The sequence below is a fragment of the Amphiura filiformis genome, chromosome 15 (genome assembly GCF_039555335.1).
Source record: "Amphiura filiformis chromosome 15, Afil_fr2py, whole genome shotgun sequence".
NCBI classification, from domain to species: Eukaryota; Metazoa; Echinodermata; class Ophiuroidea; order Amphilepidida; family Amphiuridae; genus Amphiura; species Amphiura filiformis.
In genome coordinates, this window is record NC_092642.1 from 11,538,469 (window position 1) to 11,555,214 (window position 16,746).

Genomic DNA, 16,746 nt, shown 5'->3' on the forward strand with positions numbered 1-16,746 from the left:
AAACAAAATGTTGTTTTACGGGCACATTTATTTTTCATTTTGAGATAGTTTTTGTTTCATTTTGAAAAGATTCTGTTTCACTTTTTTTCCCCAACGTGATTCGTGGTTGTGGTATGTATAAGATGCATGTTGCTGCATGATGTTATGACGGTGTCTGCATACTACGATGCCTGCATGGTGAGCTATTCATATTGATTGCATGTATGACCTTGTCAGTCAAAACTTACTTTGTTTTGTAAAATTTGTTACTAAAGGGGCATTTTGTGAATTAAACATTAGGTTTCCTAAGTGTTGGAAAAATTAAAGACTTGGATTTGCACAGGGGATATTAAGTTTTGACCTTAACTAATGATAACTTCCGTAGTCAATAAAAAATGAGACCCAAAATGTACAAAGACTTAGATTTGCTATAAGTTTGGACCTTACCAATGATATCTTCCATAGTCCATAAATAATGGGACCCAAAATTTGCAAATGGTCTGGATTTTAAAATGAAGCCAAGATTGGAATATCTTTTGCAAATATTACCACAAAACAATGAAACCTTTTCCAGATTTTCTTCTCAAAGCCAGTTTTTCCAGTTTTTTTGAACATTGCTGTACCAGAGAGCCTAAACATGCTATGCTTAGCAGTAAATCTCTATATCCCCAGACCAACAAGTATCTATACCACCGACTTTGGTGCGTGTAGTGAAGTGGACACTGCATAAACGCAAACAAGCGTACCATTGTTTTTAGACATGTACACGTTGAGGGGGCTTCTATTTCTCCGTGCATGGTAACTCCAGTCATCCTGTCAAATTTACCATGGATGGTTTTACCTAATTAGTGATGGGTGGTCGATGGTTTAGATACTTCTCTGTCAACGCCCATACCCATCTTTCAACTAAGAACCCCCATACTGGACATCTCTACCACACAACAACACTGGGTTTCAGAAAAGAACGGCAGTCCTTTGCTCAGATTAATGCGAGCGCCCTGTTAATGAGCGACATACGCTGAGCTTTGTGTTCACTTCAAGGGCGCTGATCTGCGCTGACCAACGATTTGGTGCACAATTGGCCAATCAGATTATCGGTCTGTTGCTATAATTGTCAGACGACTGATTTAGCCAATCAGAATACGCTCTGCACGCTCTCAAACTGTACACAAGTACCGTTCTTCTCTGACAAAAACTGTAATTACACCACTTCATGTACCATTTGACATTTGTTATATACTTCCATAGACAATTCCACTGATAATTATCATAACATACGGTACTTAATTATGATTAACCTGTTTGGGGAAGTCATCCATTCATCTATTAATTTTATAACTTCATTTCCATAAGTTTCATAATAAATTATCCTATAGCATTAACAGTGGTATAACACTACAGCTTTGTATTAAGCCTATCGCATGGCTTTATAAAATCCCCTATGGCTAACCACCATTTTTATGTATAATCAAGTCAATCAGAATTTCATTTCATGTTACTTAATAGTAAATCATGTACAGATTTGTATTAAGCCTCTCACATGGCTTTATAAAATCCCCTATGGCTAACCACCATTTTTACATATAATCAAGTCAATCAGAATTTCATTTCACATCACTTAATAGTAAATCATGTAAGTTTCACAAAATGTACCTTTAAGTCTCGTCTTCAAGTTTTGGTTAATTAAATTAATGAGGTATTCATCACCACCTCACATGCACTAAAACAACACCCAACCAATAACACACAAAACACCAATTTGGTTTTTTGAATAGACTTGCTGCTTTGTTCAGTGTGTGAGTTTTTGTTTCAAATGGTGATTGTTTTGTATTCTTTGTGGTTTCTGTTATGGCAAAAGGATGTCTTTTAAATGTTTTATTCCAATATTATACTTTTTTATTATTATGGTACACTTTCAAAACACACCATTTGAGAGTAAGATGATTACATCACAAAATAGACACTTTGTTCTTAGATCATATACTTTTATCTCAGTTAATTTCACTGGTTTACAAAGTGAATCTGTACAGTAAGGCCGACTCTCTCTCTCTCAGCCTTTCCTGAATACCGTTGTTGGGCAGGAAAACCCTCCTATGTGTCATTGGCCCCTGAACATGTTTAAAACAAAACCTCCTTTGTTACCTGTTGGCAGTTTTGTTTTAAACATGTTCAGGGGCCACAAGCACATATGAGGTTTTTCCTGCCCAACGACGATACATAATTTTGCATGTAGAGGATGCACGATGGAGCTATATATTACATGTGGGGGTGGGGTGTACGTGCATACATACATACATACTCACACACCCTGGTACTCATATATACACTGTACAATCACATGTGCTTTCATACACACACCCCCACACACTTGCAAATACACATACAATCACACCACCTGACCCTAAAAATGACACACATTCACAAAACGCACAAACACACGCACGAACGCACACTTTGTATAGTTTTTGGAAAAAATCTAAGAGAAGCATCCTTTTGTCATGAGAACCTGCTCGTTCAAAGTCATATGTGCAAATTAATATTCACCAATAATTTTAACACCATCATCTATGTTTTTCTTTTCCATTTTAACTTTTTTTCTCCCTTATCTAGGTGATCTGAAAAGAAGAAAAATTGAAACTTCAGATTGTGAATGAACCAAACCATTTTTTGAAAAAAATCAAAATAATTCCCCTTAATGCCCGTAAAACAAAATTTTGCATCTCTTCTGAAATACGATTGAGAGCTCTTTCCAAATAACAAGACAAAAAATGCTTCCATAGCTGTGATATTAATTAGCGTTTTTTGTTGTTTTAGTTCATGCATGATAGTCAAACAAGTTTAGTTGTTTATCTTGGTTAACTAATATTTTAAGCACTGCTGTCAAAAATCAAAACTGCTTATTGAATGATATTAAGTAGTATATTACAGCCCAATAATAAACATTGTATCCTTGAAGTATGATGATAAACCAACATTACATTGGCATTTAAGTTACTATTTTGGCATCTTTCGTTATATTGACTCCCATGTAAGATCTTCAATCAAGGTTAAGAACAAAGCCATTGAAAAGTGACATATTTATGACACACAGCTCACTTAAGGTCCGTTCATACCGGTGTGTTGCCGCACTGCATTGTGACTGCAAAAACCTTGGAAATGCGACGAGTTGCGGTGGATTGCAGCAAAAAGTAATCGATATATCAGCAACGCACCACAAAGCAATTGCGGCGTAGTGTGAACAGACCTGTAGGATATGGCTGTATCCGTTGTGTGAACAAACAGACCCACAATAGACATGGTGATATCAACAAGTAGATGAGTCAGGCTTTGACCTTTTTAAAAAATGCAGGGAACTACACTTCACTCTGTGTAGGATGTTTAGAAGAGCTCTAAGGGGAGTGATTTAAGTTATGGATTATTGTGTTTAAAATTTGTAGATTTTAATAGCTACACACAACTCCTCAGGAAGTTAGGAGAGTTTTAAGGCGGGTGATTAATATTGCTCTTCTCAAAAGACAAAGCCTTGTGATTCATGCATATTAGCATACTTGACAAAACTAAAAGGCTTTTGCTCACTCGCTATGGTTGTAGACTCACAGTAAATGAATTCATTACACTTGCAGTACTACCCAATTTGATGTCTGCCCAATACCCTGGGTGACATGGTTTCTGAATTCTGCGAAGTATGGTTTCTAAATTCTGCAGTTAACAAGAACACAGAAACATTGCTTCAAAGGTTAAATTTTGTCATATTTGATTCTCATAAGCATGTATCTAATAAGAAACATCAAATTTAAGCAAAATATGTTGCCTGTATAGTAACAAAATTCTCACAAAGATTTATTCTGATGAGAAATGGGATGCCTGTGATTTTGAATAAGTTTGAACCATTTTGATAGAATGATTATTTTAAGCTATTTGTTGATGTCATCATACATGTTTTGGGCATGTTGCAGTTCAAAAGCAACACAATTTTCCCACACTTTTCACCCAGAGGTGAGGGGTCAGGATGGGGTCATGGTTGCAACATGGTTTGTTGTGATCATAAACAAATAATTAACACATTTTAAAAGTATATATGATCACAAATTGAGATATGGATGAAGAGGGACCATAAACCCATCCAAAATGCCCCTGTATCACCTACATGTATACCCATAATGACCCTATTCCAATTTCAGATATATGATAGCAGACAGCCCGTTTATAAACTAACACCTTACCTTTCCCGTTATTTTTTTATTTTCAGTGAGCAATTTATTTTTTAGTTTGTCAAATGAAAGAAATAACACCATTGAAAATTGCAGCAATAACAGCATGTTTAATCCAAAATTATTATAAAAAAACAGAAAAAGAGAATAACTTGAAAACTGATTTAAAGAATCTATGCACTGTTGTAAAGTATTATTGAAAAAAGAGTGTATTATGTAAGGCTATTTATTTGAAACTGTGCCACTGGTCAGTCTGCTGGCACATGTACAGACTAAGTTGCTATTTCTTAAAGAATATGTACAGTGTAAACTTTATCATTATATAAATTTGTATATCCACAGCTTGTTTTAAGAGGTTTCAAATACTGGGGCACTCCACACGGGATATTAACCCCCTGAGTACTACCTGCCGATCTAACATTCTCTCTGATTGGTAAATTACACGATGTCTTCATTTTAATCACCAATCAGAATGGAGCTTTGCAAATAATTTAACCCAACATTTTTTGTGTGGTGAAAATATTCTAACAATGTTGCCGATTGGTCCAATTGATAATGAAAAGTTCTTTTTAACCAATAGGCAGGTAGTTCTCACGGGGTTAAATCTGCATCAATGTGGACTAATCCAGATGAAAGTGGATTTGATTGTGAACATGGCGCAAATTGCTCACAGTCATCAGTGTTGTGACATAGTAGTTGTGTCACAGTCTCCAGGAATTTTGGTATCACATTATGTGCCTGTTTAGTATGCAATACAGGCCATGAAAGTACACATTGATGCAAATTAGTGCGGATTCCACTCCTGTGTGGTGAGCCCACAGAGTTAAAACCAGAGAACACAGACTCCCTATACCGCCACGTACAATAGCGGGGGTATTCGGTGCATAGAAACAAACAAAAACAATTCTGCGTCTCATCTGAAGCGTTTAGGTATTGCGTGCAGGTCGCATCAAGTGCATCTCTCAAATGCATCTATATGACAACAATTGCCTTGAGCGCATTCCAAGCGAACCAGAATACCCCAATTTTTTTATCCATGCATGTATCAAGATGGTGTTGGAGTCCTGGTTCTCTGGTTTTAATTCTGTGGGTGAGCCCCATCATCATTCCAATCTGTAAAGACACAGTTATTCAACCTCAATATGTTTGTAAATAAAAGAATGGCCTTTGATTTGTGTTGGGTACACAAACCTGGGTCTCAGTGAGAATGAGGGTATGGAATGTGCGGCAGATTTGGGGTGCATTTTCAGACATTTAGTTTAGACTTGAGCCATTTTGGTTTATTGATGGCCCTCAATTTCACAAAACCTTGGCTTTAAAATGGGTGTTTTTTCACAATTTCCTCAAAAATTGACAATTTTTCATTGTTTTTTTGGCACAATTTGTGAAGATTTGCCAAATATTAGTATGATGTCTGGTCTGTTTTTTCTCAAATTTGGTTTTAAGTCAGGTAGTTTTTCAGAGTCCCAGCCAGCGCAGCCGCACATCCCATCCAAACCAAAGTTGAGAACCCCCGCACAAACTCATACTCCCCAACTTGAGGTCAACATTTCAGTTATGAGGGTTATTGAACTCTGCCGTTAGGATTGATATCATGAAGGCTCATTATGAGAAAGTTAGGTCTGTAATGGTGTTATATTTTGAATAGAAACACAATGATTTCATTGCATGATAATGAAGATGATGACCCTATACCATTTATTTTGTGAGAATATGCAAAAAGAAAATAATATAAGATTGTTTGTGTATGAAAATGCCTTATTTGGGGGCTGTTTTCTCAAAGGGTTAATGGTGGTAACTCCTTGGGATGGACATTTATCATTTCCAAAAGTGGAGTAATGAATTTTTTTGTGAAACTTTTCAATAAAGCAATTCTTCTGAGTGTGTATGAATTTTATGTAACAAGCCCATTGTGTTCTGTTTAGCAGTGAAGATGCCAAAATGTACTGTTTGTTGTGATTTTGTTTATACATTAGCTGCGACCAAGAAACTTAAGCAGATGGTGATGTTGTGCTGCAGGAACTCTGTATTCTGTAAATGGGCGGGCATACAGGGATAATTTGAAAACCTCATATGTAATGATAATACTACATAAAGAGCAAGAGAATCGTAAAAAATAGTATTTATTTATTAGCATTGATATATATTTTTAAAGAAGAAAAATAGAATGGTTTGAGAAATTGTGTAGCAGGTAACCAATGTGGGTCTGAGACTATTTCTCTTACTATATATATATATATATATATATAGCAACCTTGTGGACGTTGTTCCCCAAGTGTTAGGGGCTGAATATTTGAACTTTGACCTTAACTGAGACTCAAAAACAGTTCACTGCCTATTATTTTGTCAGTATTTTCTTATATAGTAGTAAAACTAATAATGTTGTCATGAAAAGGAAAACCACAGATCAGGGTCAAACCATTATATTAAACTTTTTAGCACAGAAATAAAACACATAGGTCAATGGGATTCTTTTTTTAACTGAAGAAGTCAAAATTTGCTTATACTTTACAAATTAAAAGCCTTAGAACTTCTATGACCCAACATTGACATCAGCCATAAGACCTGCTTGGTCAGTTGTATACCAATAGACCTATAATATACATGGTTTTGAGAATTTTAACCTGAGCCTGGTGGTGAATTCAACAGACATACATATACTTTACTTGAAATGTCATGCTTTTCTGGATAGCAGATATTTCAGGTTTATTCTAATTTGCATGAATATTTCTAGAATAAATCTAACTTAAAGGTGCTAAAAGAGCATATTTATGAAAGTTTTGCCACATTCATTGATGGCCATGATTTTGTATGCTTTTGCATAATAATTTTGATAACTCTATCATGTAACCAATGTCTCATACTGTGGGGTCAAAGGTTAAAATGTAATTTTCAAGATGATTTGATTATAATGAAATATCTGTATGTTCTGACCAAGCCCTTGCTAATTTTACTAATAGCACCCTGCAAAGCTGGTACTGGGCTATAACATTTGAAATCAATAAACCCCTATGAAAGACATGCCCTTAATCTTCCACAGGGAGTGTAAATTGCAAATGGGGTTACCTGAATGGGTCACTCCATTTGAAATCTACACCCCTTTGTGGGAGATTAAGGTCATATTTTCTGTAGGGGTTTATGTATTTCAACTTAATAGCCCATTAAGAAATACTGTATTCATATGTTGGATGTCAATGAGCACAAAATAATGTATTTTAAACAAAACATTTCATCATTCTTTGCATACCTTTTAATCATAAATTCAATTGTTCAATCTATAATAATGAAACATTTTGACTCATTTCATTGTGTGAGAGAATGAACACTTCATGTTGTGACAAAAGTGATTTCATAAATTTGAGTTTTTGAGGCCCCAATGATGTGAAAGAGCGTCCTTAAATTTGAAGGATCATGCTGTTACAGTTTTGATGCATTGATCATTAACTGTCAATTATACTGCCCTGTCCATTGGGCAGGCTTCTTAACCAAATTTGGAATTCAATTTGCTAGGCACAAAATGGTGTGGTTCATAGTACACCACCACTCATAATTACAGTTGAAGAGTGTTCTCTGTTTTGGTATTCTGACATATTTCCCTTATTTATACATGTCTCTTGCATACCGTGATTGCTAAAGGTTTACATTTTTGTTATGAATAGTGTATGTATATTATCCAGCTTCTGTGGTAAAACAATAACAGGGTAATAACATAAATGCAAAGAAAAATCAATATAATTCAAAATGAATGAAACACTAGTAACCACGTCACAGCATTGCCAAATAGCAGTATTTGCCAATCATTTTGGGCATTATGTGATCTTGGGCAGGTGCTTGCTTTCCTATATGCTACACTACTTATCTCATCACTTATTTGCTTAATAATGAAGTAGAATTTATAGTCAATGATTCATTTTTATCATCCTGAAAATTGACAATCAATTTATTAGAATAGTTTAGAATAATCAATAATTCTCAATGAAAACAATTTTGTAATATTGTACTATTTATAAATTTGTTTAATTTGGATTTTTGTTTTTCAATTTTGACATGATGTATATTACATGTGTTAAGTGATTGTGTGTTGTAGATTTTCTAACATGTATAAAAATGTATTGGTTTTTTCCTTCCATGCTTCCATTGTATAATGTAATTGCCAATGCCAATATGAAGTAGATATGAGATTTGATTGGTTGTTTTTTTATTTTGAAGCCAGAATATTATTGGCTAAAACAAAAGAAAACACAAGTAGATTGAGGTGGAAAAGGTACTGAGTCAAATATGCTGGTCATTGATTTGACTTAGTTGATTTGTGCGCTTGGTTGAATCTTCTCCATGGCTACGAGAAGCAGGCCACGTACTCGGTACATGGTAGTGGAATTTGGCAGTTTTATTCTTTAATATTGTCAAAGTATGCTATGTATTTTTGGATGTTGCCAATACAAGGTGATCAACAGCATAGCCATAAGATGTGTCGTCTGAAGGAATTGTGATATTTCAAAATGGCCGCCAACAGCATGACATCACATGACAAACTGAGGCGAAACTTGTTGACTTCACACATGAAAAAAGACACTTCTGCTGCATCATTGTGGATGTGGAATGTACTTGCTTGCCCTTATCAGGGTGTAAATAATGACCTTTGACCCAATTTGAATTTTTGTGTTTATTTATTCTACTATTGTGGTTGGTATAGATTGTTGTTTGACGTCAACGTAATACGACTGACAAATTTTACTAGAATACTTGAAAAAAATGACAGAAAAAAATTGACCTTAGTATTAGTCTTTAAAAAAATTCATGTATCGTTATAAAGAACTGTGTGTATTGTACAAATTTACTATAACAATCAATTCAGCATTTTTGCAGTAGAATTTAACAATCATGTAGCTTTTTGAAATTAATGAGAACTTACAAATGACTTACTTTCTTGTCCTGTATGATTATCAGGATTATGTAATGTCACATTCGTCTGTCTGTCTTATCTGTGTCTGTCCAGTACACACCGCAAACAAAAACACTTCTGATTTAGAATCAACTTTAACCCTGTGAGCACTACCTGCCGATCTAACATTGCCTCTGATTGGTCAATTACATGATATTTTCACTTTAATCACCAATCAGAATGTAGATTTGCAAATAATTCACCCCAATTTTTTTGCGTGGTGAAATTATTCTAACAATGTTGCTGATTGGACCAATTGATAACGAAAACTTCTTCTTGGCCAATCGGCAGGTAGTTCTCATGGGGTTAAAAAAAATATGTTTGCCTTCAGAACAGACAACCTTTGTACTTCTTATATTCTTAATATTAAAGTAAACATACACTACTCAAAAAATTGAATGGATCAGACTATCCTGATTTGTATTCTCTCTATTTTGTTGTCACAGTGCTGATCAAAGTATTACCGTAAAACCTCATCTACAAGCATATAGTGTGCTTTTGATGAAAGCTTAATTAATCCAGACGCCATTTATCGACAAAATGTAATATTATGGAGTTTGAGCAAATTAATTACTGATACAAACATATACAAACAAGTACTCTTGTAAGACCAATCTATTGTATTGCCATATGTACGGCTGTATTGTTTTAATTTAGCTTTCATCAAAAACATACTATATGCTTATAGATGAGGTTTTACGGTATTCAATGTTGTGGGATTTCAGTGCTCGGTATTCAGCGTGGTTACATAATTCTCTTGGTTACCGAATCACGCTATTTTGGTATTTCTTCGAGTGCCATATACTTTGTGTAGTGATCGTTTCGATTGTGGTTCATTACTCGAGAGCGTGATCCCATTACATAACTTCGATACTGAATTGCCTGAACATTACTGAATGAAATTGCACTCATCCGATTCATAATGCTAAAGCTGTTTTTGAGAATTAGAGAGGAATTAGGGAATGAATAAACCCCGTTCATACATACCAGAATATTTTATGATTCTTATTTAATCAAAAAATAGTAACATCATGAAAAAACAAGAATTTCCTTCGTTTTCCCTACCCTGCGATCACACATCTGGGCCACCGGGCATTAACATTGTTTATACCCGGCTCTCGGCCAATCACGCATGCTGTTATATAGCATGTGTGGATAAACTACTCTGATCCTTGAATTGTTTTGAGTAGTGTAAATAGAGCATGTATTCATGTAGAATATGTAACAACCAATTTGATACATAGATATGAGTTTACATGGAGTAAAAAAGGTTCTTTAATTTATGTGATTAATTGAGCTCATCATGAATTTAATGATGACCTCACTTAATTACAAAGTGCAAAACTGGATGTAACAACTTGAGGGCTCGGAAACACAAGGTCTTGTGTTCATTTTGATCATTTTGAGAAAAAGGGTGGTTGAAAATTTGGTCATACTATAACCACAAGATGAGAGCAGTATTGATACTAAAAAATCTCATTTTTGACATGAGGTCTGTGTTTCCAAGCCCTCAAAATTTTGATGTGTCTGCAATGTTGCTCAAGTATTGGGTTGGGAAAAAAGTGTACCCCTGGAATATTATTGTGTCCAGCACATATGTTTGAAGTGCTTGTTTATATGTTTTCTGCCTGTAGTGCAAATTTGGTCCCCATGCTTTACAATCCAATATGGCTAATATCCTTACACATATTTGGCTTCTCCTCTTTAAATTCATTGGATGAAATGTGTATTAGTTTTACCCTGAGTTTTTGGGTAGTGCACATGTTGTGTTTTATACAAGAACTCTTGAGGTATTTGTAACATGTGATCTCAACACAAAGTGGGACATATCTCAAATTTTCAGTGCCAACTTTGCTTTATATGATTTATAAGGAGGTGGTGAACTGCTGTTCATTCTTTTTATAAATTTATTGTGCTAATTGGTATTTTTCTCAATAAACAGCTTGGCAATCATTGAGAATGTCAATTTTCTTGGGCAAAATCTCATTTTCACTGCCAAAATCACAATGTTGACACTTAATGGCTGAATTACCTTAAGATTGTTGCTGAAAATTTGAATATGGTGATATTTTGTTTTCAAAAATCCTTATATACAGCTCTGCTATATACAATGAAACATAAGTACATGTACAATGTATTTATGTTATGGAACTAGCTGACTGGCAAGATGTCTACAAAATCCAATTATCGTATATTTATTATGTGGCTCAAGGAATCCGCTTGTTGAGTTTGATATGGTATCAAAAGAGAGCAATATGTTGAGAGGTTGGTATGTAATCAAAATTCAATATTATCAAGCTTGTCATGCATACATGAAAACATGAATATAAAACTATACAAAAATATACACAAACTCCGATGCAGGATACATTACATGCACATGCATACTCCCAAACACACATGCACACACCCCCACACACCCCCACCCCACACAGACATACACCACACAAACATTTTAAAAAAGCATTCGCACACACACAGGCACCCCATACAAACACCCCCTACATATGTATACTACAAGTTCACCACTCATTAAAAGAAATATTTGTGTTGTACTTCAGCATATTGTCAGGGAGTTCGTAGATGTTACTATTTGCACTGTTTTATTAAAGCAATGGCTTCTGTGGCTCAAATAACAGCTGTTATTTTAGCCATAATTATGCATGAAGTGATCTATTCTATTTAAATTCCATACACCCCCTATGGAAGACATGCCCTTCTCCACACAGGGAGTGTGAATTTCAAATGGGGTTACTTGAATGGGTGACTCTATTTGAAATATATACCAACCTGTGTGGGAGATTAAGGTCATGTCTTCCATAGGGGATGTTTGGATTTCAACTGGAATAACCCAATGCTGATATCGGGGGTACTCAGTACAAATGACCATACTGGGACGTGCCGCAAACATGGGTAGCATTTTCAGCCTTCTGGTATATCAATGACCCCTTTTTCAAAGCCTATTTTGGTATATGAATGGGTCCTTTTTCAACATTTTCTCAATTTTTTCGGAAAACAGCCCAATTTTTCCTTAATCTAGCCAAAATTTTCCCAAAATTTTGGGAAAATTTGTCAAAACTAAGACAATTTTGGGTAAATTTGGCCGACAATTTTGACTTTTGGTATATCAATGGGTCCAAATTTCTTGAAAAATTGGTATATTTATGGGTCTACTTCCAAAATCTCAGCGCACGTCCCTACCAAAACCAAACTTGAGTACCCCCGGCTGATATATTATTTAGTCAATGGTTCTGGATTATTTTTGTCAGGGAATGAAATGTGTTTGTTATTTCAGTCTTTGTACATTGTACAATGATAATAAAATCAGAGTCTGCATTTTGCCAAGTTATATTTGAAGTTGTAAATCACCAAATCAGACACAAGTCTGTCATGCAAAGTGACAATTTTTGTGTGACTAAATTGTCAAATTGTAACTGTTGCCCGATAATTTGGTCTATAAGAACTATTTTTATTGGCTACAACGAGGAACATATCATGTATTGAGCCAATCAGAGCTATGGTCTATAACTTTGTGTGCAATTTAGTTCTATGTAGGAAACCTTTTGCCTCTGCAAATCTGGATGTTAAGGGTACTATGAACAATAGAAAATGAAATTGAACCAATATATATGCCCAAGCCTCAAGTCATTTTGTAATGTATGTTTGTATGTATTTGGATATTCCAATTGAAATCCATTCACCCCCATGACGGACATGACCTTCTTCCACTGGGTTACCTGAATGGATGACTCCATTTGAAATCTACACCCCCTCTATGAGAGATTAAGGTCATGTATTCCACACAGTCTGTCCACACAGAAGTACAAAGTAAATAGGCCTCGGAAACTGGAGGTATGAGAATAAACATTTCAGTGCAATGCATGTGTAAATGCTTCTTTGGCATGCCAACTGCTGCACGGAGCGCATCACGCTCGTTACGTGTCACATTTTTTTAACACGCAGTGTGTGTGACGCAAAGCATCGACCCCCGATGTCACAGATTTGGTTTCTACTTCTATGTGGACAGACTGTAGGTGGTGTATGGATTTCAACTGATGTAGCTCAATTCATGCTTTATGTTCATAGCATTTTATGAAGAAATAAAAAACATGCATGAGTAAGAGTTGTTTTAACCTCCTTTATATTTTAAAGAAAGTTATTGTAGATTTGGCAATTGTCTTCATGCTGTCTCAGCAGTGATCTGAATGATATGTTTGCTCACAGAATTGAATTACATGCAGTTAGTTTGTTCTTGTTTAGGCATCAATAGTTTTATCATATGCCAAGTAATGTCAGCCGTATGGCAGACATAATGAGGATATTATCAGAAGGCTGACATTGTGGTTATCTTTATGGTGCTATAGATTGAAACCATTTTCTGATGTGTTTTTTATTAGCTTGACCAAATGATATGATATGACCAAATGATATGATATGACCAAATGATACGGTATGACCGATGTTGGAGAAAAGAGAACAACTCCAACTCCAATAGCCAACATGCCACAATAATTTGGAATATGAAGGAATTTTGGACTGGGTATAATTTTATAGCTTAGTTTGGATCATAATCAAAAACCAGTATGTTTTCTGCGCTGGTAAAGTAAGCATATCTATACTGTGTCTCGTCTCAAGTGAGAGTTACGCCATGTTAGATTGTGTCGGCAGACTTGAATCGTTGCCAGTGTAAGGACAAATCGCCTTTCTATGTGTGTGTATACGTCCCGCTGGATTAGGTTAGCGCGCACAATTTGAATCTGCCACTACGAAATCCAAAATTGTAATTATTGATGTTTTTAGATAATATCAGCAGAAAGACTGTTCCAAAATAGTGTTACTCTCGACTTGAAGTGAGACACAGTATAGATGGCTTGTCAGGATTGCTATGCATTCTGAATGAAGCAAATCTGGATCAATGCAGTGTAAACCACATCAGACAAGATAGATGCAGTCTTTGTGCAGTATAGTATGTTATCTACATAGAATAAAAAGAGGTTCTTTTTTGTGGCAATGTATTATATGGATTCATAGTTATTATGTGCCAAGTATTGTCAACCCTGTGACGGACATAATTATGAGGATACTGCCATAGATTTTTTTGATCATTTTAGTCATTTTGACCATTTATGTATGTATTATGTAACTTTTCTGCAGCTTAACTGAAGGAACAACTTGTGTAATTGTTTTCATTGTTGTGATCTGGACACACTTCTTTGTTTACATGTTAATAGGTAATCTTGAAACTAGGCAGAACTCAATATCTTTGAACCTTTCTCTAGTTTAATGAACATGCTGGCGAGCAAGTTAACTTAAACAGTTATATAGGCCTACATTGCAACACAATATCATCCTTGTACTTTGAGGATTAAAAGATTGTGATTAACCGTACGGTATGAGCTAATGCTTTGTGTGTAGCCTCAAATCGTGATTGAGATTTCACATCTCTCAATTATGTACATGTGAGCCTGTACTTAGGAGGAATGAAGAGTGTACTGCTAAGTAAAATATATTACACTTTTTTAAGATTCTCATGTAGGCTAGATCTTCACAGATACACTCACAAAAGCTGAAAATATTGGAACACAATTTTGCTGTTACATGTGGATGCAAAGATTAGCATATATGTGTAACAAAAGTGATTTTGACTTTTGCCTAGTAGAGAGTGAGTCTATAGATAGTGTGGAAAGACTTGACTGTTCTGTTAGAATTTGTTGTGGACAGACGTTGACTTTACTACTACTAGTTACCATGGTAACCAGTCAAATGCCAGGTGTAAATGATTGATATGTAATATAATAATAGACATTTCTTGTTCAATAATTACTGAGTTTACTTCTCATTCTTTATCTAGAAATAATATCAATAATAATATTAATGATAATGATAGCTTTGAGCTGTAGATTTTTTTTCGTATTTTCTGTTCATGAATATTAATATCTTTAACCTGAAATAGATAACTTTTTTACAAAACAAGTTGATTTTGTTTTTGGTTTCAGGATTTACAACTTTGCATGTCAATTGTTATACTTCGACATCATTCTGGTTTGACCAGACTTGTGATTTATTAAAAAATATCTTGTTGCTGTATAGGCTAGACGGAAGTAGTTGAAGACTAGTGGAAGAAGTACTTCACTATAATAGCTGCCGCTTGTCATTTTCAATCATTTTAACCATTTTAATTAATTTAATTAATTTTTAATTAATTAAACATTACATTTTGTTAGGACAGCCTCAACACGGTATTAAAATGACTGTAAGAGAATTTGAAATATTTTTGAAAGAATTTTTTGTTTAAAAACATGAACATTTGGCAGTTGTGAAACATGAAAAGAAACATTCTTCAATCAGGTTGACTCAAGGGAGCTATGCCACTTGAGAACTTTTTCTACAAGTCTTCAATTAGTATTTACAAGACGGAGAGGTGGGTTGATGAAGGAAAGACAAAAACGGATTCGCCAGTGCAATCATTTATCATAAACTTGTAGTATTATATATTAAAAACACAAGATTTATAAGAATTATCATTATGATAATGGTTGATAATTTATTATTGCAACTGCTAATATGTGGTATTATAACTTGTAAGAATAAACCATTAAATTTTTCCAAACTTATTTGATTAAGTGGTGTGATTCTTGTGGTCAGTGGTTTGGCATTAGGGAAGGGAACAAGGAAAACGAGGGGAAGGATTGATCCAGGACTCTTGACCTGAATATGGCTGGTTTTCATTTGAACATAATGGAGCCTGAATGAAAACAACCTGCTGGGAATCAGAAATTTGACATATGTATGGGTCTGATATTGGGGATGATAAAGAAGAGTAACAGGATGAAGGGAACAAGGAAACTGAGGGGAAGGATTGATCCAGGACTCTTGACCCGAATATGGCTGGTTCTCATTTGAACATAATGGAGCCTGAATGTAAACAACCTGCTGGGAATCAGATAGGACTGATATTGGGGATGATAAAGAAGAGTAATATGATGCTAAAGAAGTGTCGCTAGAATAGCATACAACATATTCAGCAATAATGTACATTGCATGTGAATGTGCGACACACGCAACTCAACGACAAGGTAATGGTAGCTTGCATAGCTGCCATTATACAAATATTAACTGTCTATGAGTGTGATGGTCGAAATATAATCACTCGGTGAAAGATGGATTGTTCCATTCCACGAGCCGGAACGGCGAGTGGAATGGAACAATACATCTTTCACCGAAAGTGATTATATTTCACCATTACACAAATTTAAGACAGTTAATATTTGTTTTATATCACTCATGCATAAATTCTATCGCTAAAATACTATTTAAGGTAGGAAATACATTTTTTCATCAACATAACAACATGTTTTGCCGTGATATACTTCACATTTTGGGGTCCACCCATAACTAAATCGGCGAGTCAAGAGTCAGCGACGGCTTGGCGCGAGGCGCACTCACGGCAGAGCACTATGATGGTAAAGACTATCACACGGAGAGGGTGATGGTAAAATTGATAAATGATAATCAACCAATGAACTGTCTAGAATTTATGTATGAGTGATATAATAAAGACTATCACACGGAGAGGGTGATGGTAAAAATGATAAACGGTAATCAACCAATGAA

The 16,746-nt window shown here is 35.1% G+C and overlaps 1 protein-coding gene across 1 annotated transcript in view; it reads left to right on the forward strand.

The window, feature by feature from the left end:
- LOC140171249 (dual 3',5'-cyclic-AMP and -GMP phosphodiesterase 11-like) overlaps positions 1-12,314 on the forward strand; it is a 201,160-nt gene extending 188,846 nt beyond the window's left edge. The window contains 1 exon segment of the mRNA XM_072194477.1: positions 2,590-12,314. Coding sequence (XP_072050578.1) covers positions 2,590-2,633 — 44 coding nt within the window. The 3' untranslated portion in view covers positions 2,634-12,314.
- Positions 12,315-16,746: the final 4,432 nt, after the last annotated feature.